Below are 27,262 nucleotides of genomic sequence, written 5' to 3' on the forward strand. Positions count from 1 at the left end.
GGGAAAAATCTCTCCTTAGAAAATCTATCCCTTTTCTTTGGCTTGTTTAGGAGTCTGTACCTAATTCCCAAACCTCCTTGCCAACTTTCCCCAGTTCTCCAGCTGGTGTTAAAACTGCTCTTCATTAGGACTCCATCTTCCAACTCTTCACACTGGATCTTTCTCAGCTAGGAGTGAAAACAGACCCTCCTCTTTCCAGCTCATGCTACCCAATCAGATGCCTTGAAGTAGCCTGTCACTCAAAGCTCTCTGATTCTGTCAGGGATTAACCCTTTAACAATACTGCAGCTGTGTGTACTGCCCCTCCAGGCTTTTTTACAACATGCAATCTGTCAAACATGGCTTTGTTTTTCCTAAAAAAAATATTTTATATCTGTAAGTCAATCCTAATGTTCCAGAATAAGTCCAGTAGAGGAACTGTTCAGTGAAGTGCTTATATTTATGCAATCTCTACCCAATTTAGTTATAATTGTCATCAATGTCATTGTTTCACAATAACAAATGCAATTAGTACATTAATAATTATTTTTATTCTAAATAAAACAAATGCTTTTAAAATATCTTTGTGACAATGTGGCCTAGTTTAGACCCCAAAAAATTAATCTGCAAAAATTCTGTTAAATCAGCCTGTTTGGCATCCTTATCCTTTTCCTTGGCCGATTCCAGATGGCCAGAAATTGCGGTTTTTCTGCGGAAATAATCGCTTACTGGCCACGCGTTGACTTTCATCTCCATCTGCTTTGTCTCGCAGCGTGCCGTGCCGTCCCGCTTCCGGATGTTCGTACGGCCAACTGAGGTATCCGGGATTGGTTGTTTCCTCCCCGTCACAGTTGACGTCGGGGGCCTTCATTGGTTCGCATTTCGGTTTTTTTTAAAAAAATTTTTTTACGTGTTTTGCGCAAATGCGCAAACGCGTAGGTATGCGAATATGCAGCGTTGACTTTTGTGCACTTTTGTGCGCAGTTTGATGTGCGCAAACATGCGACTGCGCAAATGGCGCCCGGTTTTAAAAAAAAAATTAAGGGAATATTGTTGCTGGCCGGCCGGCAAAGGAAGGAGGGAAAGGGGAGGGCCTCTCCGCGGCGACGAAGCGTCCAGAAGTGTGCAAACCCGCAATACCACGTTCACACCGTCCGCTTATAGAGCGCAACTGAGTGCCATGGACCGCAGGTAAGCCGGGAGGGGAAATTGCGGGTTTTTACGAGTGAGGTCGCTGAAAAAGCGAAAGCACTCGCTCTATTTGTGCCCATCTGGAATCGGCCCTTCTCAAATCTATCCTCAACTTTTGCAGTCATGTGGCCTGTCATTATAAATATTAAATCAAAGCATTGCATAGAACCCTTTTTAGCCTTGTTTGATTGTTCTAGCACTGCTGTTATTCTAATCATAAGTATTTTAAAAGCTTCAGAATTGAAGAGTCGGGGTATTTCAGGAATTTGTAATACAAGTTGTGAATATATGGTGATCCCATATATGAAGGAGTTTTTTTAAAAAAAATTGAGAAACTTTTGTGTAGGGCAACATCATGATTTTATTGTTTTAAAGATGTACACAGAAATCACCCTGCTTTTCATAACCTGCAATAAATGATCCAATAGGACCTTCCATCTCAAAAATGCCGTTCTTTTGGTATCCTTGTTATCAAATTGCTCCACCCGGGAATTTAAATAGCCAAACACTTAAAACTGCACCTGGGGACATCCCTTTCATAAACTACACTGCATATTCTAAATTCCTGATTGTCCACATTAAAGTCCCAAAGCCTTTCTTTCTTATCTCCTAGTTTGGACAGACAAGAACCTTTGCTTTTTCAACTGCAGCAGGGGACATAGGAGGACTGCATGAGTTTCATGCGGAGATTGTTCTCTATCCCTCCCCCTCAGGTCTCCTGGTTATGCTTCATATTCACCAGTTGGTGAAACATAAGAGTTTCATAAGTGAAGAGAGATGGTCTGGAAAGAATGGGTGAAAGTAGAGAAGTGTGTGACAGTAACAGTTGCTCAAGGAAGACTTTCTAATCCCTATTTCTGAACCTCTGCTCTAAGCAGTTTATAGCAAATGTAGACCTATTTCCTCCAAGTTTTGATCATCTTAATATTTTTATATACCCTAGCAGATTCAGATAATGTAAAGTTTATTGAAAGTGGTCAGGAAGAAAGCCAACTCTTTTTTTCTAAATAACTGTAGATAACCTTGTGTAACAATGAGAACTAAGTGGAAAACACAAATTTACTAAGAAAAAGCAGTGCTGGTACAGTCTAAACACTTTCTGGTCAAAGAAGGTCACAATATTTAGTTTAAACACATACCAAACATTTGATCTGGCCTGATGGCACAATTTATTTATTTATTTCTATTCCGCCCTCCCTGTGAGTGGGCTCAGGGCAGATAACAACATATTAAAATACAATAAAAATTCATCTACATTAAAACATCATTAAAATAGCAGTGTATGTCTATTAATACACATTTAAAACAGGATGGTGGGCAGCCTTCACAGGGATGGTTAAGATTTTATTCACCCCTTTTTTCAGGCCGGCGGAGCCCAGCCTCAGCCATATGCCTGGTAGAACAATGTAAAAGTTAGGCCTTGTTTTTCCAAGTCTCAGAAGAAATAGTATTCCCCTCAAAAGACCCAACGGTTTCTAGATGCTTCTTTACAAATACATTCAAGACCCCTCACCTGGTTCATTTCAGGGAAACCAATGACATGTCAAAGGGCAACAGTGAAACTCATGATGACTCATGACTAGACATGGGCACAAATGGAAAAAAAAACCCGAACACCCTGTTCCGACGTTCGGTGCCATCCATGAACAACGAACATGGACGAACATGAACTGTTCCCGTACATGTTTGTTGTTTGTGGGGGACTGAACCCCCTCTCCCAATCCCCCCCACTTAGCCCCCCTCCCTCAAACCCACTTACCTGGCCCTTTAAAGATCCCTTTAAACTATCAGCTGGCAGGCGGCAGGGGGGGAATTCGCCCTGCTGACTGCCAGCTGATAGTTTAAAGGGCCAGGAGAGCAGTCACACAGCCAGGCTGCCTGCCCAGTGCGAGAGAGGTGGGGAGATTCTCCCCGTCCCTTTTGCACCTGGAAGAATCTTCCCAATGTTTAATACCCACCAAATTTGCAGGGGAAATAGCCCCCACTGTCCTTGAAGACCCACCCAGTTTCAGAGAGATTGCACCCCGGGAAAGACATGATCCATGGCTCTACCTCTTTAGTCCTCACTGTCCTCTGAAGACCCCCCCCCAGTCTCAGAGACATTGCACCCTGAGAAAGGCATGATCCATGGCTCTCCCCCTTTAGTCCCCACTGTCCTCTGAAGACCCCCCCCTAGTTTCAGAGAGATTGCACCCCAGGAAAGGCATGATCCATGGCTCTCCCTCTTTAGTCCTCACTGTCCTCTGAAAAACCCCCAGTTTCAGAGAGATTGCACCCCGGGAAAGGCATGATCCATGGCTCTCCCCCTTTAGTCCTCACTGTCCTCTGAAGACCCCCCCAGTTTCAGAGAGACTGCACCCCGGGAAAGGCATGATCCATGGCTCTCCCCCTTTAGTCCCCACTGCCCTCTGAAGACCCCCCAGTTTCAGAGAAATTGCACTCCAGGTAAGGAATGATCCATGGCTCTCCCCCTTTAGTCCTCACTTTCCTTTGAAAACTCCCCCAGTATCAGAGAGATTGCACCCCAGGAAAGGCATGATCCATGGCTCTCCCCCTTTAGTCCCCACTGTCCTCTGAAGACCCCCCAGTTTCAGAGAAACTGCACCCCGGGAAAGGCATGATCCATGGGTCCTTCCCTTTGTTGTCATTTTCTGTTCACAGTGGCAAAAACGGGACTCTCTGCTGGAAGAACTTTGAAGGGTTAAAGCCAGAAGGAAAGCCAGAAAGAGTTCAGACAGAGTTCAGTCCCTCCCTCCCTCGTTGCCAAGGGGATTGATTGCACCAGATGCCAGACTGTCTGGCTTGCTGAATAGCTGCCAAAGGCAAGGAACAAGGCTTTTAATGACCACCTGTTCGTTTAGGATGGGGCCTCACGAACAGCTTACTCGCGAACAGCAGATTAGGCTGTTCGTGGGGTTTTTCTGTTCATAATGCTGTTTGTTCCCATGTCTACTCATGACCTCTGTATAATGACTTCTAATCTGTAGTGTCAGGCACCACACTGTGCTCTCTGCATCGCATCGAGATGATTACAAAATTATGCTGGTGTCTGGCACAAGCACATTAGAACATGGTGAGCAGTGCTTGACATTATTTCAAGAAGAAAAACCACCATTTAAAGATCTTTTCAAGCACATGTACTTGATAATCATAATGTGTAGATGACCCAAATAAGATCAAACTCCATTTCCTTTATGTCTTTTCTGTACTCATGGCTTTGTTTGAACCAGTGCTCGCTCACCTGTTAAATAGTCTGGAGTTGGCTTATAGTGCTGGAACACAGTCTTAAGGCAGTGAATTAGGAGTAAGTCAGCATTGTCTATTTTAAAGAATACTCTTAATAGAGGTTTTAACTCAGTGAATCAAAATTAGTTCTAATATGGACAGTCACTGTACTTTCTGCTTTATGAAATAGTTATTAAACTTCAGAAGTAAGCAATAAATCATTCCATAAACTACAAAGATTCTGGTCGTATTGAGGAAATCATGTCACTCCTAAACGAGATTTTTTTATGAAACACCATCTATAACTCTTTTCTATATTTTGTCTGTCAACATTTTACATACGAACATCTGAAGCTGAAGCCACTGCAGCAGCCATTTGAGGGACAGGAAGGGCCGGAGGAGGTGGCTCCGGCCTTCCCAGCCACCCTACAGGCCCAGAGGAGGCAGTGTGGTGGCAGAGGAACCGGCTCTGGGCCATCCCGGCTTTGTGCAGGCCGCCACCGCCGCTGCCTAGCTGATCACCCTCCCCCTCTCCCTGCTGGCCAGGTAAGTGGGTGGGGGTGGAGGGGTTGCCCCAGGGGGTGGGAGGTGGGGGTGGGGTTGTTCCCCCTCACTTCAGTATATTCCGAATCTTTATGAAGCATACCCAAGTGAGTAAATACCAGAATTCCGAAGTGGTTTGCTGCTTCGGAATTCTGGTATTTCTGTATTCCCCCCCCCCCACCCTCGGGTAAACACAGACACACAAGCTGGGGCCCTGTGAGAAATCACAACTGTAGATTTGGAAATTGCCCCTCAAATCTCTCCCTCCAGGATTCTATAAGGTCTCAGGGGGTTCAGCAAGCTAATCTTTCTCACACCTTTAACTGAATCACAGCCACTTCAAGCCTCCTTGCCCAGCCCTCCACAGGACATAATTATTTTTAATGGGGATAGAGGTCTGTCTGCTTTTTGGACAATGTATAAAGTAATATTTTAATGTATATCTGAGGAGTCATCTGAATATATAGATATACTTACCGGCTTTGTGCAGCCTTCTTTTGCTGCTTTCAGATTGGTCCAAGCTACCACTTAGATGAACAGTACAGTATTACATCTATTAATTATACGCACAGTTTTTTTCCTATTCAAAAGTAGTAATAGTAAATTTTGCTGATTTTTTACTCTTGTTTGTGAGGGCACTTAGCTCAAAGTAGCATTGTTATGTGTACTGTGGGAAAAAAGGCTTATATTGGCACAAGAATACTGGCTAGCTTTTCCTGCCTGCAATTTCATAAGTTCAAGCTCACATCTTGGTAACTAAGCCAAAGAAAGGGGACCTTCAAAGTTGCATCACAGTAATATCATATATCAGCTTTTCTTTTAAAACTACAAATATTTAAAGTTCAACAAAACAGACTGCATTTAAGAGTAAGATCTTACGACACCAGCTAGGTTTATGGAAACTTACATCTCAGATCTGAATACCAGCATCCAATTAGTTTCAATTTCTCCACTAGTAAGAGAGGGCTCTCTCCCAGTACAGAAAGCCAAAGAAGATTTTTATACAAGGGACTTTTAGCAAATCATACGCACACACAAAAAATCTCTACGAATTAACATTTCATTGATTTCAACTGAACGGTTCTGAATAATAATATTTTCCATCATCAAGTTTTAAAGGATAATTTTCTAATTGGAAACATTAAGAAAAAAGTGCTTCCCAGGAGAATTAAATTAAAAAGAAACAAAGCCCATCCCATAACGTCTCATTTTTGGTGCTTTGGTTCTTAGGTTTAAGAACTAAATATACTAATCTAAAAAGGACTTAGTTGAGATTACCCTCAGTTTCCAGGTGAGACAGCAAAGGTTAAACAGCTTTAAGCCCTGCCCTTGTATCTGTCTCAAACTAGGAATTCTCTCATGTTTAACTGTTTCCCCCAAACAATCACACAGTCATTCAATTATTCTACAACAAATATAATGTACCATAGCTATTTTTGATTATTTATCATGCAATAAAATAGGGCATAACCACATAATTGTGTACATAACACCATATTGTTATCCATGACAATGGACAACATGATCCAAATTAATTGTAAAATATTTATAAATTCAGCAGTAAATTAAGTTTTCTTTCCAACTTACAAAGACTTAACTAAAGAATAAATACCTGAATACACACACTTATGAAGACACTTACAGGGAACGGGTTACTTCTGTCAGACGCACAACTACCACAATTCAATAAATGAAAAAAAATGGAATTGCTGAAGGTGGAAAAGTGGCAGATGTATAATACAAATTTTACATTTTGGATACAAACAGGGATAAAAAGGCACTAGCCAAAGAAGTAAGTGATCAGTTTAATATAGCAAAGAGGAGCTTTAAGCTCATATTTTGAAAAACATGCTATGCGCCAAACCACTTGCAAAACTGAGGGGACTTTCATCTGTGGATATAGGATAAGCTAAGAAATGCCATTCATCAGTCTCTGAAACAGGTGCATCTAAAGTAGGAATTTTGATCCCAGCTATTCAGGCTACCTCTGTAGCTTCCTTGATGAAGAAGGGGTTGGCACAGTTAAGTTTAGCCAAGTGGCCCTGATCTATGGATACTTAAATCCAGAGTTTAGGGCCATGAATGGAGGAGACAGATCTTCCTACTCACCAGAAAAATGAATTGGGTTTGCAGAAAAATCTGAAATCTAAAAAAAAAAAAATATATGGGGGAGGGATTTTTAAAAACCCAAAATGATAAAAGGAGTGCCTGTAGCTTTAACCAGATGCCCTCAGTGGCTGTTGCTGGGCAACCATAACAATTTAACCAGTATTCCAGGCTTGATTTCTGTCAGTAAAAGGCAGGAGGAGGGGTAGGCCTCTTTCCAGGGCTGTTTTGGCTTTTGAGGGAGGACTCATTGGGACCAGGCCCAGAAGTAACCACCAGACAACTTGATACAACATGAACTCCATGAATCACCCAGGCCTGGCTGTCTCAATTCACCACTGTGCTCTGGAAGCTCACTGGGTGACTTTGATCCAGTCATACACTCTTAGACTAACCTACCTCTCAGGGTTGTTGTGAGAATACTATGGAGGCAAGGGAAATGATGTAAGCTGCTTTGTCTCTCTATGGTGGAGAAAGACAGTATATAAATGAAGTAAATTAGTAAATATAGATGAAAATGGTAAGTAGATAAAGGAGAGAAGGACACAGGGCTGCCAGGAGGAGGGAAAGAAGAAATAGTGTGGAAAAGGGGATACAGGAAAAAGTAAAGTACCCTACAAAAATCCTTGCAGGTTTCCTATCATGCTACTGGGTCCAGTTCAGCCAGCAAAACAGAATTGGGCCACAGGGGAAAGGCTGCCTGGGATGGAAGGGGGAAAGTGGAAGACAGGGGGACAGAAAAGGTGGGCAGGAAGGAGAGAAGGAAGCAGGAAAAATATGTTGTATCATATTGTAACCTTGTCTGGTGTAGTTTTTCTTATTGTTCAGACTGCTTCTTCCTTGGTAAGTCATATTGATTCTACTTCATTACACTTTGTTACACTGGCACCTCTGTCCTCTCTCATCATCCATTATATGCAATAACCAAGAGAGTTCTAGGTCGAATCCACATTCACCCATTACCCGCATGTTTATCGGATATCTTCCATTTGCTTCCAATCCGCGATTTTTTCCTCTTCGTTCACATTCCTGCTTCCAATCCGTCTTTCTCGCGCGTCCCTCTGGTCACACAGCTGCTCGAAAACCGCTTTTTTGGGCGGGACCTTTTTTCCCGCCCATTTTATTTTTTGAGTGCACTTTTCTGTTATTTCGATCTTGCCTTATAAAGAAACATCATTGAAGATAATGATGCCTCTCTTTCCCCCACTGACAGCACTGATGGCTCTCTCCCATTTCTTTTTGGGAAATTTGGAAGCATGGGGGAAGCTTTCGTGGGCATTTCCTATGCAGGACAGTTCAGTGCCTGAATTTTACTGAAGTTTCACTTCCTTGGAGTGTCATTATTTCGATATTTCGTAATTTTGATATTACAGTAATATAAAATTAAAAAAATAAAAAACAGTTAAAAAGGAAGTTTCGCGAGTCTGTTCTGAGGATGGATTCACCCCAAAATGATTTTTCAAACTAACCAGATTTGATTCAGAAACAGCATAATCAATAAATCCAATGCTATGAAGTCAAAAACAGTCTTTTGCAGACTACGGAGCACTTGCAAGTTGAATCAGCCAATAGGAACTCTCAGAACAGCCGGAGAGACAGGAAGGGGGGTGGTTTTTTAAAAAACCGCGTAAATTGCGCATTGGCCCGTTCACGGCCACCGTGAAACTCCCGTTGAAAACCTGTGACCACATATTCAGGAGAAATGCGAATGAAATGCGTCTGTTTAATGAGGTAATGTGACCGGCACTCGGGATTGCGTGGGGAACGTGGGGAACATGCGACTTAGAATGAGTAATGTGGATTCGACCCTAGTCCCATATACATGGAACCACACCTGAAAGATCTGTGACAGGATTCACACCAAGCCCCTGTCCATTCCAACTCCTCCTCTGTCACAGGTACCACTTCGTGACTTTCTTCTAAGTATCTCCAAAATTATTTTCTTCCCGTAGCATCTAAAGAACTCATGAATGCTCAAGCTGGAATAAATGTTGTTAGTATTTAAGGTGTCACGGGACTTCTATTTTATTTTAAAACAGTTTACCATCTGTTAGTTTTGTATTGTCTAGAGCAGTTGATGCACATGCAATACACCCTACATTTAAGGAGAATGGTTTGCTTATTTGAAGTTGGGTGCAATCAGATGATCTGCATGCACAGCTGAGACAGCATTTGCTACAGTACAATAATCCTTTCCTCATACCAACTAACACTGTATTTCCATTTGATTTTGCACTTAGCTCTGCACTGAGCTGGTTACAGTAGGAGGTAACACTGGATGACATCCTTGTCCACATAACGTTCAATTTGTTGGCATTTAGGCACCGTAGTAAGCTAAGCATAAGCTTCCAGCTCTGTGAATCTTTTCTAACCTTGCTATCAATGTCCTTTTTCAATATAAAACAGCATACTGTAGACTGATTGTAAAACACCTTAATTAAATGTCATTTAATGTTTCATGTGTTGAGGTATCATCCAGACAATGTAATTATACCAGGCTATAAATCAAATAAAGCTGATGAATTCTGTCACTTGATTCACTGATAATATTTTGTCCCCTGCTATCTGAAATGAATGCTAATGAGGTACAATGCAAACAGCTGGGAACAATTTTGACCAACCTATCTTCCCCCTTCAAGTACTCCAATGTTTACAGACTGAAGAAAGTCTAAACACAGATCAGTGAACTGAGAACATGCCAGCAACTTCATGTAACAGAAACATGAAGTATACTTTATACTGATAAAGTCAAACAGCATCATAAAACTTTATAAAAACAAACAGTGCAACCCAGTCATATTCAACTAAGTTCAAGAGAATTTATGGAGGCTTACTCTCAAATATGTACAGGACTGTGCACAGGATTGCAGGCTCAGACACCTAAAAACTGCAAAGAAAATATGTTACAAATAATCCTTTACATTCCTAATCACTCACTCACAAGCCACTGTATATGCTACAGACAAAAGCACTACCTAACCACAACCCAAAGGGAATAAGGAATATTTTACAGTTAAATGAAGTTTAAGAGATATTTATTTTGTAATTCATTGGCAAGGGATCAACCCAGAGCAGCCTTTTAATTCACTGGCATACATATGAAAACTCATTTTTATTCTAATCAATATTTTATAGGTTCCTAAGCAAAGTACTAGAGAAATACCTGTCATCATAATGGAGACAGAGAGTCTTCTTGAGTATATAGTACACATCTGTATACTGTGCACAGGTTTTGTCTCCATTCAGTCTTTTGCTACACCCTTTGGCCGTCTCCCATATAAACTAGGGATAAACTACATGTTATGTCATATGCAATACACATTGCCCTCCTCCCATTATTTGTTCATGACAAACTGCCTTCTCCCTAACCTGACTTTTTAAGAAAAGGAGACTGTCAGGGTTTTATTACAAGGCCTGGTATGCAACATGTACTTTAGCCCTTTTTGGGCAAAGAAATCACCATTTGTATGCACTTTCTAGAGGACAAGATGGTACCTAGAACTGTGATTCCAGTATGACCAAGCCTTGAAATGGAGGAGTCAAATGTGCCATGAAACAATGTAAAACAATTGCTTTGAGCCATAGATTTCAGAGGCAACTTCTATTTCCAGTCCACATTATTGAATGCCATATAAAATGTTTTCAGAGGGGTAGCCATGTTGGTCTGTAGTAGAAGAGCAAGATTAAGATCCAGTAGCACCTTAAAAGACCAACTAGATTTCCAGGGTATGAACTTTCAAGAGTCAGAGCTTCCTTTATGTTCATTTGCTTCAGACCAAAAAAAAAAAAGTGTAATGCAAAAATGCCTGAGCACTGGCTTTTATATGGACGACAATAAAATGCTTGTCATTATGATATATGGATGGTGGTGGAGAAAAAGCAAGCCTATTGCAAGAAACTTAGGGGTGTGTGCTTCGGGTTCCCGAAAGCTCATACCCTACCAAAACTGAATATTTCACCGGTGCACACCCCTAAGAAACCTTATAGTGATATATATGCAATCTTGGAAGACACTGTAGTCTCCCAATTCTATTATTTTATTCACAAGACCTTAATTTTCTTCCTTAGAAATAAACAAGAGGTACAGAAACAAATTTAAAAAATGCCCTCAAGGGCTAAGCTAGGTTAAGTCTAAACTTGATCCCTATTGTGAGATGCAAATTACAACTCATTTACTTTATGCCAGAAAATTAAATGAAAGCAGTCACTGGGAATTGAAACAGCTCCTTCATCTGGGTAGCTTTCCCTCCTTGGATTCAACATTCTGGTCAGGTTAGTATATGATGGCACGTACTATGAGCATCCATAATAAAAATTACTTTGAGATGGGCCATTGTGTTTGTCTGTAGACAGACTAACACAACAGTAGAAAAGAGCAAGAGACCAGTAGCACCTATAAGACTAACAAAATTTATTGTAGGGCATGAGCTTTTGTGAGACGCAGCTCAGTTCTTCAGATACCAAAGAAGTGAGATACTTCAGTTCTAAAGAAGTGAGCTGTGCCTCACAAAAACTCATACCCTCCCAAAAATCACTTTGGATTCATTTTGTTCATGACTAAACGATAATTTTAATTTCAGGGAAATTGCTTCCAAAAATTACAACAAAACCAAACTGTGTTAAAATACTTCTGAAAACAATGGCTTCAGTTCTTTGTAGCATTCTGAATCAGCAAATATTAGCATAAAAGTTTATTTCAGTAACAGGGAGGTGATCATTATACAGCCATATTTTCTATTTTTTTCTACTTGCTTGTCTGCAGATACCCATTTTCATCACAGATTTTCAGGGGGCAGGGGAGGGAGATAGAGGCGTTTCATTCTTGTGGACATTTGTTTCTCGGTATTAGCTAAAAGCATATGGTCTCTCTTGCCAAGCATTAGTGTTACAACTGGAAATAACATCAACTAAAACTAACATCACACAGTTTCACAACTGCAGTGCCTCCTATTCAAGATGTGTATAACTGTTAACCTGAGTCTTTTATCACTGCAGCCGGTAAAGGCACTTGCCAGTAGGAAAACATAGACTTAAGGGTTTAAATGATAATGCTTAAGGAAAACCTCAATCACAGTACATTACTAATAATTATAGGCAGATATGCATTAAACAAGATCCACTACTTTCCTGTGCAGAACAATATATTGGACTGACACCTTACATTTGGGATCAGTGCTGCTTTACTAGCATAGGTCACCACCACAAGAAGGCAACAAAAAGCAAAAGTGAAACTTATGCCTATCTTTACACTGCAGAAAAAGAAAACATTAAGGCCAAAGAAAGATATTACCTGAAATTTATGTGCCGTACCTGTTCAGAAGGAGCTGTTTGATCATGAGCACACTGATGATTAGAACAGAGTAAAAGGTAGCATCCAAAAAAAAGCTCAGAAACTCCAGATTTGTTTTTCACACAAAAGGGAGAACACTGCTAATTGAATCATTACATGCCAAAGGAATCGTGCTTACGGCAGCTTTGTCTTTTGGAACACTACTATGCACTTGGAGTAACCTAACATGACCTGCTTAACTTGTGTGATCTTGCAGCAGCGTAACAGCCTACCTATTATTGCTTCAGGCTATACTTTAAAGCACACTTTAAGACAGCTTCCATAGATGTTCAAAGCTCTGATCCACTATGCATGTGGTGTTTCCAAATGATATATATCTTCTCAGATGTGGTTTTATTTGGCCTGTTTAAAGATCAGGTGTGAATTTCTGGAATCCATTTGGACTGGAAGCAGTTTAGTTCAGGCCTTTAAAGAGCTCACTTCAAACACGAATTGAGAACATATATCCTTTAGTTCAACTACCTTTAAACTCTGTACTAGTTAAAACTCCCTGATTTAAAAATATCAAATTTGTTTGAACTTCTACCAGCTACCAAAAACAAACCCAACAACTATTTAGGTTTGTGAGAGTAGAAAAAGAACATAAGCAGAACCAATCAAGCTCATAGATGTTGGTAAAGATATGTTCTGGTATGACCCAAAAAAACAAATAATCCATGAAAAGGGAACACACAATTTTCAAGTGCTGAGACCTGCAAATATCTTTAGAATTGTGTGTTTCACTGTACAGGATGAAATATCTGTAAATGTTAAATACTCCAGATAAATGGTGAAGGCAGTGATCTGATCATTCATGATCTATGCAGAAATTAAAGGTCATCAAAGTCTGAGCTAATCTCCAAAATGCTTTCTAAAATCTTATGAAGTGATATATAACAGAGGATCAGTCTTCCAATTATAAAAACCTTATGCCAGTAACTTACTGCTGACCAGAAGTCACACCAATACTTGGCTCTTAAGTTCTTCCTTTCATGTGCATGCAAAAGTTGATTCAAATGGGGGAACCAACGCTCACCTATGAAGCTCACCAGGTGACCTTGGGTTATTCCCAATTCAGTCTAACATACCTCACAGGATTATTGTAAAGATAAATGTATCCCACCCCAAGTTCTTTAGCATGACAAAATTAAAATGGAGCAATACTAATATAGTACTGGACAGAAAAGTGCACCCAGTGATGAAACATATGAATACAAAACTGAATACAGAGTAAGAATCCTCAAGGCAAACACAAAAATAATGTACATTTATTATCTAAATAAAATATTGCCTCACTTAAGAGCCCTTTTGAGACATTCAATTTGGCACTCCAGCTGTGCATAAAAGGAACACACTGTGCAGTTTCTATTTGAGCCAACAGCGAAACAAATGATTTTCACCACACATACAACTTTAGAACATGCAAACACACACCCTCAAATACCTGGGGTTCCATTTGCAAGTACCAAAGCCAAACGCGCATGGAAACTATGCACACCACTCCTTCCTCATAAAATGGCAGCCTTGGTATTAAGAGGATTGCATGCAATACTTGCCCCCATTATGTGCAGACTGTGTACCAAAACTGAGTATCTGAAAAGGGCTAATAAAAACAGTAACAGTGTGCTTATACACTGCCCTTCTGGACAGATTAGTGACCACACAAAGCAAAGAACAAAGTCTGTGTTATTATTATCCCCACAATACAGCTGGAGAGCTGGGACTGAGAGGAGTGGCTTATCCAAGGCCACCTGCTGAGCTCATGGCAGTAGTGGGAGTCCAACCAGTAGACTGCTGATTTGCAACCCAACCACTTAACCACTATGCTACAACACTCAAGTTTTGTCCTTACAAACAAATTAAGATCTCCCCTATATTAATGGGAATGGTACAACATGCATCATGCCAAATACAGCTCAAAGCTATTAGTGAATTATTTATATTACCAAAAGAAAACTGCCAATTGTGGATTAGTTTTATTACAGAATAAGAGAGGGACCCCCCCCAAGGACTTGAGGGAGCATCTCATTTTCCCTTCCCCCATATATTCTCCCTCCTTTCCATCCACCAGCCAACCTATCTTTATCTGTCAAGCTGTCTTAGGTTTCCTTCCTTCCTTGTTCCTGGCAGCCTCTACTGGAGAAAAGGGTGGCTCAGTTGTATTGCCCCAGCTGCCAGGATGGACCCAGCTGCATGATGGGAAACCAGCAAGGACTTGCATGGGGCACATCATTTCCCCCTTCCTCACACTATTTTCTCTTTTCCTTCTCCTGACAACCACTATATCCTCACCTTTCTCTGCTTTCTTCTCTCCTTCCACCCACCAGCCAACCTAGCTTTTATCTGCCCCCTCCATCATCAGCTATATTTGTTATTTCTCTTATACCCTGCCTTTCTCCAAAATGGAGACCCAAAGCAGCTTACATCATTCTCCTCTCCTCCGTTTTATCCTCACAACAACCCTGTGAGATAGGTTAGGCTGAAAATGTGTAACAGGCCCGAAGTCAATCAGTGAGTTCCCTCTGCAGAATGTGGATCCAAACCTGGGTTTCCCAGATCCTAGAACAGCAGCAAGCAAGTAGGCCCGTGTGAGTATGACAAGTCACATGGCAGCAAGTTGCCTGGTGGTTGCTGTTGGGCCTGGCCTCAATAAGTCCTCCCTCAAAGTCAAAGGTCAAAATAGTAATGGAAAGGGCTCTGCCTCTGTCTGGCTTTTACTGACAGAGGCTTGAAGGCTTTGTGGTTGCCTAGCAACATCCACCGAGGGCATCCACTTATTAAAGCTACAGGCACTGCTTCTATTATTACATGGGTGGGTGGGTTTTTTGGATTTCAGATTTTTCAGCAAACCTGAGACATTGGGCTTTTCCACATACTCACTTACAGTGGGTTTACTGGGTATTTGACCCATGAGGATTGGATCCACTTTGGATTCCACACTTGAGGAAGTAGAACCAAAGTGGTGTCTGGTATTTATTTCTGAGCTTAGAAAAAAATACCCCATATCTGTTGTGGACTTTCTGGCAGTATTCTTAGAGGATTCCTCTACTCTGGACCCATACCAGTCCAGCTTACAGCCTGGTCATTACACCAAGACAGCACTGGTCGCCCTCAAAGATGATCTGTGATGTCACCTGGATTGAGGCAGGTTGGTGCTGCTGATATGTTTAGATCTTACAGTTGTGTTCGACACAGTTGATTACAATCTTTTGATCCACCGCCCTGCCACTGCAGGGATACTTGGCACAGTCCTGCACTGGCTGAACTCCTTTCTCCACGGTCGGGGACAGAGGGTAGCACTAGGGGAACAGATGTCTGCATGCCGTACTTTGGTGTGTAGGAAAGGAAACAATGGGCAGCCCCAGAACCAAACTGAGAAAAACCAACAAACCGGGGATAGACAAATCTAGAAATTAATTATATATATTCTTCCAAAGTGCAAGGTGCAAAAGTGCTAAGTAAATTTAACATGCATCATAAATACAATTACAAAATACAAAGTCCATCCGTTTAGAACATCAAATCATCACAATTCCAAAATCACAAAGTCCATCCGTTTATAACATGAATCTTCACCGTCCAGAATTCATTTGAAACTTTAAAGTGCAAATGCTGGATACAATGAGAGAAGCCGGTGGGTGGGGAGACTGTGCAAGGTGTTGTTCATTCACGGTCCAGAAATAGAATAAATACTTGAAAAAACGCCGACGGGAGTTTGCAGGCAAATTGTTATTAACCCGTTTCGTGAGTAAAAAGGCTCACTTCATCCTGGGCATAAAGATAATCAGACCGGAAGCACTGTTAAAAAGATGCCACAGCTCTCCAGGTTGCCATCAAGCAATCAAACCATTCACATGCGCACACAGCTTGTGCTAAGAGACTCCAAAGTGCTTTTCATTATCATTGGTGAAAACATCTTACTTTCCTTGCAGTAAAAAAAAGAAGAAAAATTTCCCCATTTCCTTATCTGGGAATGTGTCAAACTGTTGACAACAGAAAATCCTTCCCAATAATATTGGGATGTTTGGAACCGTCAATCCAGGAAAGGAGGCAAAAAAGCCCAGGCACAGGTGGAAATCCTTTCCTGGATTGACGGTTCCAAACATCCCAATATTATTCTCTCTCGCTGCTGCTTCCCCTGTGCTGCCCTCACTGGCAGGGACAAGGGGCGCGGTGGCAGCGGCGACGAGAAAGCAGGCCATGGCCACTGCAGCTCGCTCTTTTGCCGCTGCCGCACCCTTGACCCTGTTGGCGCCAGCTGCAGAGCAATGGTGGCGGCCGTGGTGAGAAAGCGGGGGGCAGCGGCAGTAGTGAGAGCGGCGTGCTCTTGCAACCAGCGCCTGCTTTCTCTCTGCCACCGCCTGCTCTCTCGGTGCGGGAGCGCACCCAACACCCAGGGGCCTGCCACACTACCCGGGGATGGGGCACCCCAGGGAGCACGCCCACCCACCCACTAGGTAAGCAGGCGCGGGGGAGGGAGGGATCAGGAGATCCCCCGCCCCGAGCGGGGGGATAGAAACCCTAGTTAGACTACTGCAACTTGCTCTACACGGGGCTGCCATTGGGCTTGACCAGGAAGTTACAGCTGGTCCAGAATGTGGCTGCACAGGTCCTTACTGGGACTCCATTTAGAGGACATATTCATCCAGTGCTGTGCCAGCTGCACTGGCTCCCAGTTGAGTACCGGATCCAATTCAAGGTGTTGGTGTTGGTATTCAAAGCCCTTAACGGACTGAGGCTGACATATCCACGGGAACGCCTTTCCTATTATGCCCCTGCAGGGCCTTGCGTTCTGTGGACAAGCAGCTCCTGATGGTCTCTGGCCTAAGGGATGTTTGCCTGGTCTCAACCAGGGCCAGGTCCTTTTCGGCTCTGGCCCCAGCCTGGTGGAATGCTCTCCCATTGGAGATCTGGGCCCTGTCGGATTTGTTTCAGTTCCACAGGGCCTGCAAGACAGATATTCCGCTGGGTGTTTGGTTGAGAGACAGCATCCTGTCCCTACTTTTGACTGCCACACCCTGCTCTGTCCTGCTCCGAGTGCTATACCATGGCTAGATTTTTTAGCTTTTTACACTTTTTGATAGTGGAATTTTTTGATATGGAATTTGTCGATGGTGCCTGAAACTGAAATTAAGATTGAATTCATGTGATTGTGATTTGTTCTCTGTTTTAAAGTTGTATTTATTGCTATTATTAGCCACCCTGAGCCCATTTGCAGGAAGGGCGGGATACAAATAGAATGAATGAATGAATGAATGAATGAATGAATGAATGAATGAATGGCACTTGCAGTTTCATCAGTGTTTTTTATGTGTGTGTGAATGCATTACAAAGTTGCAATGTTTGGACTTTAGAGAGGGTTGTGGTGAACTTCTACCTCACCCTGTACTTGTTTGTCAATGATAGGCTGGTGTTATTTGAGCTCCACATTTAACAAGATTTCTGTATTGAGTGGCTGAGGGGTTCTGGATGGAAAGTTTAAAATATTAAGCAGGATTTTAAAAAAAATAAAAATCAGCAATGTTGCAATGCTTTTGTTAAAAAAAATTAAAAATTTAGGGAGGGAGGGAAACTGGACTAAAAAATTCTGGAAACAGAGACTCCTGCACAAAATGGCATCCTAATTTCCTGTGTTGGGAATTTACTTTATACTTCTGAGGCCAGCATGCACAGACAACACATAACAAACAATGACAACATTTCTGTGTGTTGATTAGGTGAGGTGTTCTGGAGGGAAGCTTTAAAATATCAAGCAGGATTCAAGGCTCTCTGAAGTTTTTCTGTTAGCCATGTCAACGCTTCTCCCTCCAAAGTTGCAAGGACGAACTTTGGATTAAACAACAACTTTGCAATACAACATAGTTGTTTCAAAAATATTTTTTAAAAACTAGGAAAAAACTGAACTAAAATACGTAATAAACAATGACAACATTTTATGTTTTTTAAAGGAAGAAGGCCAAGAGTAACGGGGGCAGAAAGGAGGAGAAAGTGTGTGGTTACACACTGCTTTTCAACCAATCAGGACACAGGGGCATAAAAGGCAGGGGCAGTGCTTACTCTGAAGAAAACATTCTGCTATTCAAAACAGCCATCTTTTAACTTTACTATTTAAAAAAGGGTATCCGTGCAGGAAAAAAACGCAAAAAACCTGGAAGAAAATCGATTCTTCAGCAGATGTACCTTTTCACCATGCAGAACTCAAATTTGAAGACCAAGCCAGCATATTTTAACCATGTGTGCAGAACTCGGGATACACTGAAGCTGAATGGGGCCAGTACCGACCAAATTTTTTTAAAAAACATGCCGAAAAGCCCATTTTTAGGTTTGTAGACAGATCAGTCTTTCCTGTGCATGGCTCTAGTCTCTGGATTTAAGTATCCACAGATTTAGCCATATTGAGAATTAGATACATTCATAGCTGCAATAACTATTCAAATGGAATTTGCTAACCTATGTCTGCAGTTTTCAACACTGTTAAACCTGTGGGCATGTTTGGAATTTACCTGGTACACAACAAAATGGGGGCTGGGCCCAATAACAAAAAATTGCCGGGGAGGGGGGGGTGTTATGCTGTATTTATGCTATACATGGAGACAGCCTCCTGGGTTCTTCCGCAGCATTTCCTACTCAGTGAAGAGGAGAATAGCTAGGATTGGCTCTTTGCTGTGGGGAAGAAGCAAGTGAGTGTCAGGAAACGTATTGGCCATTATCATAGTGCCTAAAGAGACAACGTTGGGGATCACTGTCTTAAGTTTCTAAGCTCACTGGCTTGTTCTCATTTTGTGTGATGATATACTTGTTGAGAGTCTTGTTAATTTTCTCTTACTGATTACTACACAAAAGAATTGTATATATGGAATAAATAAACTATATTAAAATTCTGTATGAACCAATCATCAGATGCAATAGAAGTGTTTTAGATCCCTTGATTGTGGAAGATTCCCTAGGCATAAAAACAATTAACTAATGGCACTATGCATTAAATTCCTTTACAATTCATTTTCTGTCAGGAAACATATATAACCAATGCTTATACTTTTCTATGTATAAACCAAACAGTACAATATTTTTTTCTAAATTAATTATATGATACTCTATATTATGATGAAGTCTTCAATTTACAATTGAACGTTTATGTACATATAGCAGGAAGGGGTGTGAGTTTTTGTCCTATTTTATAACATTAACTTAAAAACATTTAGGTTATCTTCAGACCACTTTGTTGTGTTGTCTTACAACTCAGGTAAACTTTATAGGGGCTTCATTATCACTTCAGGGACTTGTCACTGCCACTGAGGCTGCTGCTCCATTGCTACTGAGGACACACACAAGGCTACCCTTCACAGAATAAGACTGGTGGCCCTACTCTGACTGGCAATGACTTTCTATGGTCTCAGTCAAAAAGGTACTTTTCAGCACCTGCTGCCTCAGATCCTCCAATAGGAAATGCCAGTAACTAAACCCAGAACCTTCTGCCGGGAAAGCAAGTGCTCTGGCCTATCTAAACACAGTGGCAAGAATCTGAACAAATCTGGTTTGTTGTTATAGGAAAGTTTAGGCTTGTACATGCTCTCCCCTCATACATAGTAGAAAATTAAATACAACAATCCACAGCTGCTTGTTTTGCCACAAAGTATGATTTGTTCTCCATCCTCTATCCTGAAGTAAGCCATGCTTTGAATCCAGTCAACTCTGGTTAATGGCCTCAGCAGCATTGTAATGCAATGTATAACTGCAGCCGCTGACTAATGAACTCTTAAGCAGTTTTTCTAGATGACCTGGAACTAATACCAAAAGCAATGGCAAAAATAAGGTTTTCAGTATAAAAATATGGTTATACAACCCCTACAGATTCAGTGGAATTTCTTCCACATAAGTAAGCTTGGTATCTCAGGAGAAACTAGTAGTTACCTTCATTAAAAAGTAATGAAAATAAGATATAGTGCAATAAAAAATGGAAGAGGCTATGAGAAATGAGATATTTGGAACAAATTACTATTTTTAAAAAATGCTGTTGGCAGTTTCATATCCCATCTGTTAATAAGTAACAACATGGCTAAGTAGTTAAACAACTTTTGATTCCATCTTCAAATGACTAAGCTTTTAATTTCAATTCTATGATGGACAGATGGCATTGCAGTAGTGTTTTGCTTTTGGAAACCAAGTAAATATGCTGTAGAATATAAAAGGGCCTAAAACCCACAAGAAATCCTGGAAACAATGCTACAGTTGACTGTAATCGAGATACAGTTGCAAACCATTTAAAACTCTGAAACAACATCTACTATATCATGAATATGCAAACAGAATAAGCATACAGCAATGCAAAGAAAAAGCAGATTTTACACTGATTTTTTTGGCGATTTTATATTTCTATTTTATGGTAAGGCTGTGTACTGAAACACAATAACTGTGTGAGGGCGATTTGCTAAACTACATTTCTGTAAAAAGTTATTTTATTAAAGTCAGCGACACTGAAAACTGAGAAAAAGGCCTTTGTGTCACAAGATTGGTATTGTATGTACAGCTGATTCTTTTTCTTGCCTGATTGGTCTCGCACACAGTCTCTCACACATAAACAAAAGCAGTGTTCATAACTGAACAAAGCTGTTCTCAGACCGAAACACAAGAGGAAAAATAATCCAGCCCCGTAAAAACGACTCGTTCTGTTTCAGGAAACATTTCCAGTACACGGAAATGGCTTACCAGCTGTCAAGCTCCAGCTCCAGCAGTGACTGGGTCCTCTCCGAGTTACAGTGCAAGCACCACATGGCTGGAGAGAAGTAACAAGGCAGGGGCCCCGAGCCGCTAGCATATCCTTTCCCCGCACGCGCCTTCAATCCCACACCGTGACTGCAGAGAGAGCAGCGAGGGGCGCCCCAAGGAGCGCCCCAGGACCCTCTGCGAAAACGGCTGAGCGGGGGGTCCAGAAAGGCACAAGCCTTCCCAGGTCCACCCTTCTCAGCTCGAAGCGCGCACGCGCGCCCCACTCACACCCTTACACACTTCCATTCCGCTAGCAGCGCGCCAATAGTGTGAGCCGGGAATACAAATGCCAAAGATGGGAGGGGTCCATCGATCTTATTAAGCAGAGATGGGTTTCCAGCGCAAAGAGAAGGGAGGGGGGCAAGGAGCAGTAGCGGTTGCTACCGCCACAGGAAGGGAGCAGAGTCTGAGGTTAAAGAGAGAATCTCTCTCGGCATTGCAGGAATGTCACAAGGAGGAGGATGCAGGAGCAGCCGCCGCTGCCGCCTCCTGCTTACACTTTCCTCCCATCCTCCCTTCACGTGATGGAAAGAGTGGGGGCTCTGGCAGCGCTATTAATAGTTGCATTCAGACCGGGAAAGGCAGACTTCATTGCTATTCAGCAGCTTTAGTGACACTGGAAGCTGCTGCTTCCCCAGGCAGGCACACACTTGGCTTTGGTACCAACAAATGTTTGCGTTGGCTTTGAAAGTAGCGTGGAGTTGCTTTCCTTTGTCCCCTTTCCCCGCTCCTAGCCCTTTTCCTTTCTTGATCCAAGGTTTCTCCTTCTGTGAGTCTTTCTCTGAAATCTAAGAAATGTCTCCTATCTTCACTAAAGGCATTTTCTTCACATAATTGGGTTCAAAATTAATTAAAACTAAAATCTTAAAAGACCTCAAAACTTTGAACTGCAAAATCCACGTGCCTGTAGCTGGTCAAATTGGTTTCTGCAGTTTTAAATCTACTTGCATAGGAGTGTGAAACATTCTTATGTAGTAGTTAAGAGTGTTGGATCCTGGTTTGAATCCCCACTCGGCCATGGAGGTAGTTGCCAGTCAATGGTTGGCAACCAGCGCATATCTGTGGTAATGACACTGCCCATAGTACAAAATCACTTCTGGTCAATACCAAAAGTGATGTTATGTTGTCTGCATGATGTTTTAGAATTTGGGCAGTGTCACGTCAACATCACGCTGGCAACATGACCATTTCTGGGTATTTGTTAGAAGTGATGTTGTACCACCAGTGTGGCTCCATTAATATTTTCCCCTCTTGCTAGTCCTCAGTGAGCTGGAGAGTAAAGAACAGGAAGACCATTGGGAGAGCTTGTATCCCTACATAGAAGCTTGCAGGATTACCTTGGGCCAGTCTCACCCAGCCTAACCTACCTCACATGGTTGTTGTGATGATAAAATGGAGAGCAGAAAGATTTAAGCCAAATTTGAATTTTACAAAGTTAAGATCCAGGCAGAAATTATTTTGACTTTGCAGCTAAAATGGTGCCTATCCTATATACCAATGTGGCTTTACCGGTATTAGGCAACTGTTGGATTGTTGGCTCAGCATCAAGTCTACAGTCCAGTTATCATTTGGGAGATACCTTGAAAGCTGCAGGAGCTCATCAAGGTCAACATAAGGCATTCAACTACCCAATTATGACACAGAAAGCTATTTGTTACATTTCCCCCACGCCCTATGCCATGGTTGCTGTGCGAAGCAGAATGCTGGATTGGATGGACCACTAGTCTGATTGGCCAGGGCAACTCTTACGTTCTTACAAGAATGATGCCTGGGCATCCTGGAGATTGCTTCTCTGATCACACACCATTTCACTGACCTAAAAGTACTGCCAGCCAAGCAAATGTGTTGGCTACTTTTAGAATTGGGCAAGCTCTGGCGCTCTGAAAGCTACAGCCTGGTATGAAGGATGGCAGATGTTATTAGAGCGACATAGGGCACTCCGCATGCATTTAAAAGATCTCTCCTATTGTTACTTGTCATTTGAATGAGTCCAGGCTTCTAGAACCAAATCCTGCCTCTAGTTTTGTTAAAATTGAATTAGTTGGCTTTCATATTGCCAAAATTACGGGTCCATTCACAGAACTGCCCAGCTTGTAAGAGCAACTTTACCTCTTGAACTTGCTGCAAGTATAAGCTGCCAGATTCACATGCCATTAAAAGCACACTGAAGTGGGTTCATATACCATACATGATATGAACAAGTCATATAGCCTACTTGCCATTACTAACTAGTTGACTAGTAGAAGCTGACATAAATTTAAGTGGATATAGGGGGTGAGCAGCCATGAAGAAGGTTAGCAGCAGTTTAATCTCATAGTCAACATACACAAAAATAATTCATCTTTACCAAATTTAGATTTCGTATCCTATTGCACACAAAAGTTGAAAATGGATTTATACTACAATAGACATCAGATGTGCTGGAATGTTGACTAACCCTGTCTATTGTCTGTCATAGGCTGCATTCACACAGTGAGAATTCTCTGTTTTCATGTCACCACAGCAGTAAATACAGAGGCATTCGTAGTGGCAGTGCAGGGTCCACCCAGGAATGTTGTGCACTTTGTCCTCTGTCATTTTCTCTGCATTTCCCCCCACCAACCATCGGAGGGCTTTTCCAGCTTTTTAAAAATCAGCCATTTCTATTGTGATACAGCACTATAAAGTTATAACAATCTATTGTTATGATCTAGCTGTTCCTCTGGATTCCCAGATTTCATTTTTTTTAAAATATGTCTCTAGCCCTTTTTGTTGTAGACATATAAGAGGAAAGGTGTAAAGGGAAAGAGCTAAAGACTTGTTCTAAATTTAAGGGGAAATGGCTGTAGACTTACTTATAAAAATGAAATCTGGAAATTCAAAGCAACTAATATATGTGTTGATAGATCATTATAACATTGCAGCAATCTAACGATTACAGTTTTTTAAAGCCCCCCAAGGCCCTCCAATGGAATGGGGAAATGGCTGCCACAGAGGCTTAGGCAAGCCAAATTCATGTTGATGTGAGTGAAACCATTAAAAATGCTCACCTTCTAATCTGCACAGCATGCAAGCACTCTTTGACATTAATCTTTCCAAAAAGATCAAAGCAAACCAGGTTTGGGAAAGATTGGAGCTAATGGACAAACCTGGAAAGCAGCTGATTATGAAAGGACAGCATATGGATTCTCCAGAAAAAATGAATGCCAAATTGGAGCAAAACTTCGGTGTGGAAGCAATCTTAGTTTTCTGCCCACCATTTTATGGGAAAATATAGGTTATGAATAACATGAAAAAACGTAATTTTGAATCATGACAAAACATCAGAGTTATCTCAAAAGTCCATTCTTTTAAAAGGACAGCTCTCTTTTTTCACTTTGCAGCCATATCTAAAAAGGTATTTGTGTAAATCAGTTCTGTGCTTTTACTAAGTTTTTAACAGACTTCAGCAAGTCTCACTCAAAGTGTTATTACTTGGTTTTAATTTAAATAATGTCTAATAGAAATTAGAACACAGTCCATATTATGAGCCTTTATAGTTCTACCCATTCTGCTGTCCTCTTTCCTCATCTAAACCATGCACTGTCTTTACATTTCTTTAACTTACTTAAATATTCACTTATATATCTTACTTAAAAACTCATTTATCTTTTGAATTTATTTAAGCTGTTCTTTAAAAACTGAGGATATATGCATATACACAAAAACTCTGAAGAAATATCCTGCTTTTTTAATTGTGACAAAATATCCTTTTTCAAGGTCTACTCTTACTGACAAGAATCTCCTGATGCAGAGAAATCCATAATACCAAAGCTCAGAAGTTCCCTCACGTCCCCTCCCCCTCCAGGAGCTGTTCACATAAATCCATCTATGTCAGCTACTGTGCAAAGACTGATAACCAAAAATAAAATCTTCTCATTCTTTACACATTTGTTCCAAGCATGTGGTTTTACGATTACAATTTGGCTAGAATACTAGCACTAAAAATAACACTGTAGAAATTCCAAATAGCTATTCGGAACAGAGTGGGATTTTATGTCCACAGTGAAAAAAAATGACACAAATATTTCCTCAAATACATTATTTTCTTCATATAAACACCCAATGAAGAAAAGGAAGAACAATGATGATGCATTTTTAGCAGATGGGTGGAAGTAGAGTAAACTGTGCAGAACTCTAACAGTGCAATCCTAAGCAGAGTTACACCAGTCTAAGCCCATTGATTTCAATGGCCTTAGACTGGAGTAACTCTTCTTAGGATTGCACTGTAAATATGTGATCACATTCTTGAAGGATAATAGCAACAGAACAGGGATTTTTTTAAATTAGGGTGAATTAGGGTTAAACTGTACAGTAATCCCCTCCCACCCATCCTTCTGTGTTGCAACTGGCCCTGTGTTATTATTATTTTTATTTAATAGTCTGCCTTTTTTACTGAGATTCAAAGCGGATTATACAGTGTGAGTGAAAATACAGTATAACCAACAGTTAAAACGATGGTTGTTGTGGATTTTCCGGGCTGTATAGCCGTGGTCTTGGCATTGTAGTTCCTGACGTTTCACCAGCAGCTGTGACTGGCATCTTCAGAGGTGTAGCACCAAAAGACAGAGATCTCTCAGTGTCACAGTGTCACAGACTGTGACACAGAGATCTCTGTCTTTTGGTGCTACACCTCTGAAGATGCCAGTCACAGCTGCTGGCGAAACGTCAGGAACTACAATGCCAAGACCACGGCTATACAGCCCGGAAAATCCACAACAACTATCGTTCTCCAGCCGTGAAAGCCTTCGACGATACAACAGCTAAAACATTCACTGAGCAAAGTACAATAATGAACAACAGTTAGGACATTCTGAGAAACAGATACAATAAGGAATGGTAGCAACATTTTTAAACAAGTATAACACCTAGCACAGAGATGAAATCTATCTCCTCTCTAGATAAGGTAGACAACTGTCTCACATGTGGCATTTTCTGTTGGTGGCATCCAAAGTTCGAAACACCATCATCTAAGCATACCCATCAAAATCTTATGTTAGCTTTCAGGTGCCACCCAATTTAACTTGCTCTGTTTTTACTGTAATGAATTTCCCCTGTACATTTTACTGTAAGCTACCTTGGAGGCATATATGGAACAAACAATATTTTAAACACATGAATAAATTGGAACGATCATTACACTTGATAGCTTTTGAAACAACAGGAAAAAGAAGTAACAGAAAGTTGTTCAGTCAGTTGTTCTGCCATCAATAGAAATGCAGTATGAAAATAAAAGTGCCGGGCATTGAACTTGATACAGGCTGAGTTCATAGAATGGAATATTCCAGAGAATGGCTGTTTTCCATGAATAACAGCATAACACTGGATCTTTTGACCAGGACACAAAGAGGAATTTTAGGCCCAGTGCAGTTGCTTGTGTATACATAAAAACACAGTGTGCTATTTGAAACTTATTTTTTAATTTATCTCTATCAACATATTTTAGAGAAAGAAAGCTGAAACATAAAGCTTTCAGTCCAGTTGTGAAACTTACCAAATACAGTCTCCCTAAAAGTGTCTAAATTTGAGATCTGGATCAAATGGCCTTTTTGTCCTCCCTTGCTCCTCCTTAGGCCCTGCTACTTCTGTTTCAGATTAAGAGCTAATGTATAATTTTATGTATAAGGAAGCAGAACTGAAGTTTATAATCTACAAAGGACGCTAAAGTATAATTTTATTGTATAAAACAGAATCTACTAATCACACCAAGGTTATATTTATAGTTGTGTGGAAGTTGGGCCTAATGCATAGGATTCCAGCAAGGATGGCTGAACATTGGTTCAGTGTGGGTCAGTGTAGTAAGCGTCTGCAGACCCAGGCCTAGATGAAATATCAGCTAATCAGCAACACCTGCAAGCAGTCTCTGAGTCCTTAGTGAAATGGCCTTGAAGACCAGTCTCAGGAAGTTCTAACTATCCTCCCTGAATGTTCTCATAGTAGTGCCCATTAGTTGCTTTGACCTGATTGGTTCCCATGTCACCTGGTGATGTGCTGAAGGTTAGAAAAGATTGCTTCTGAGTACACATTAAACCCTACCTACCATTTTTGATCCTTCACTTTGGCAAGCCTCCATGCTGCACCAACATAGCATGGAGAGGGCCTACT

The 27,262-nt window shown here is 41.3% G+C and overlaps 1 protein-coding gene across 2 annotated transcripts in view; it reads right to left on the reverse strand.

The window, feature by feature from the left end:
• IQSEC1 (IQ motif and Sec7 domain ArfGEF 1) overlaps positions 1–21,281 on the reverse strand; it is a 166,437-nt gene extending 145,156 nt beyond the window's left edge. For both annotated transcript variants that reach the window (XM_054977287.1, XM_054977289.1), the window contains exon 1: positions 21,080–21,281. In XM_054977287.1, coding sequence (XP_054833262.1) covers positions 21,080–21,144 — 65 coding nt within the window. In that variant the 5' untranslated portion in view covers positions 21,145–21,281. The remainder of the gene's footprint in view (positions 1–21,079) is intronic.
• Between the last annotated feature and the right edge of the window lie 5,981 nt (positions 21,282–27,262).

This window comes from Eublepharis macularius, chromosome 4, assembly GCF_028583425.1.
Source record: "Eublepharis macularius isolate TG4126 chromosome 4, MPM_Emac_v1.0, whole genome shotgun sequence".
Lineage (NCBI taxonomy): Eukaryota > Metazoa > Chordata > Lepidosauria > Squamata > Eublepharidae > Eublepharis > Eublepharis macularius.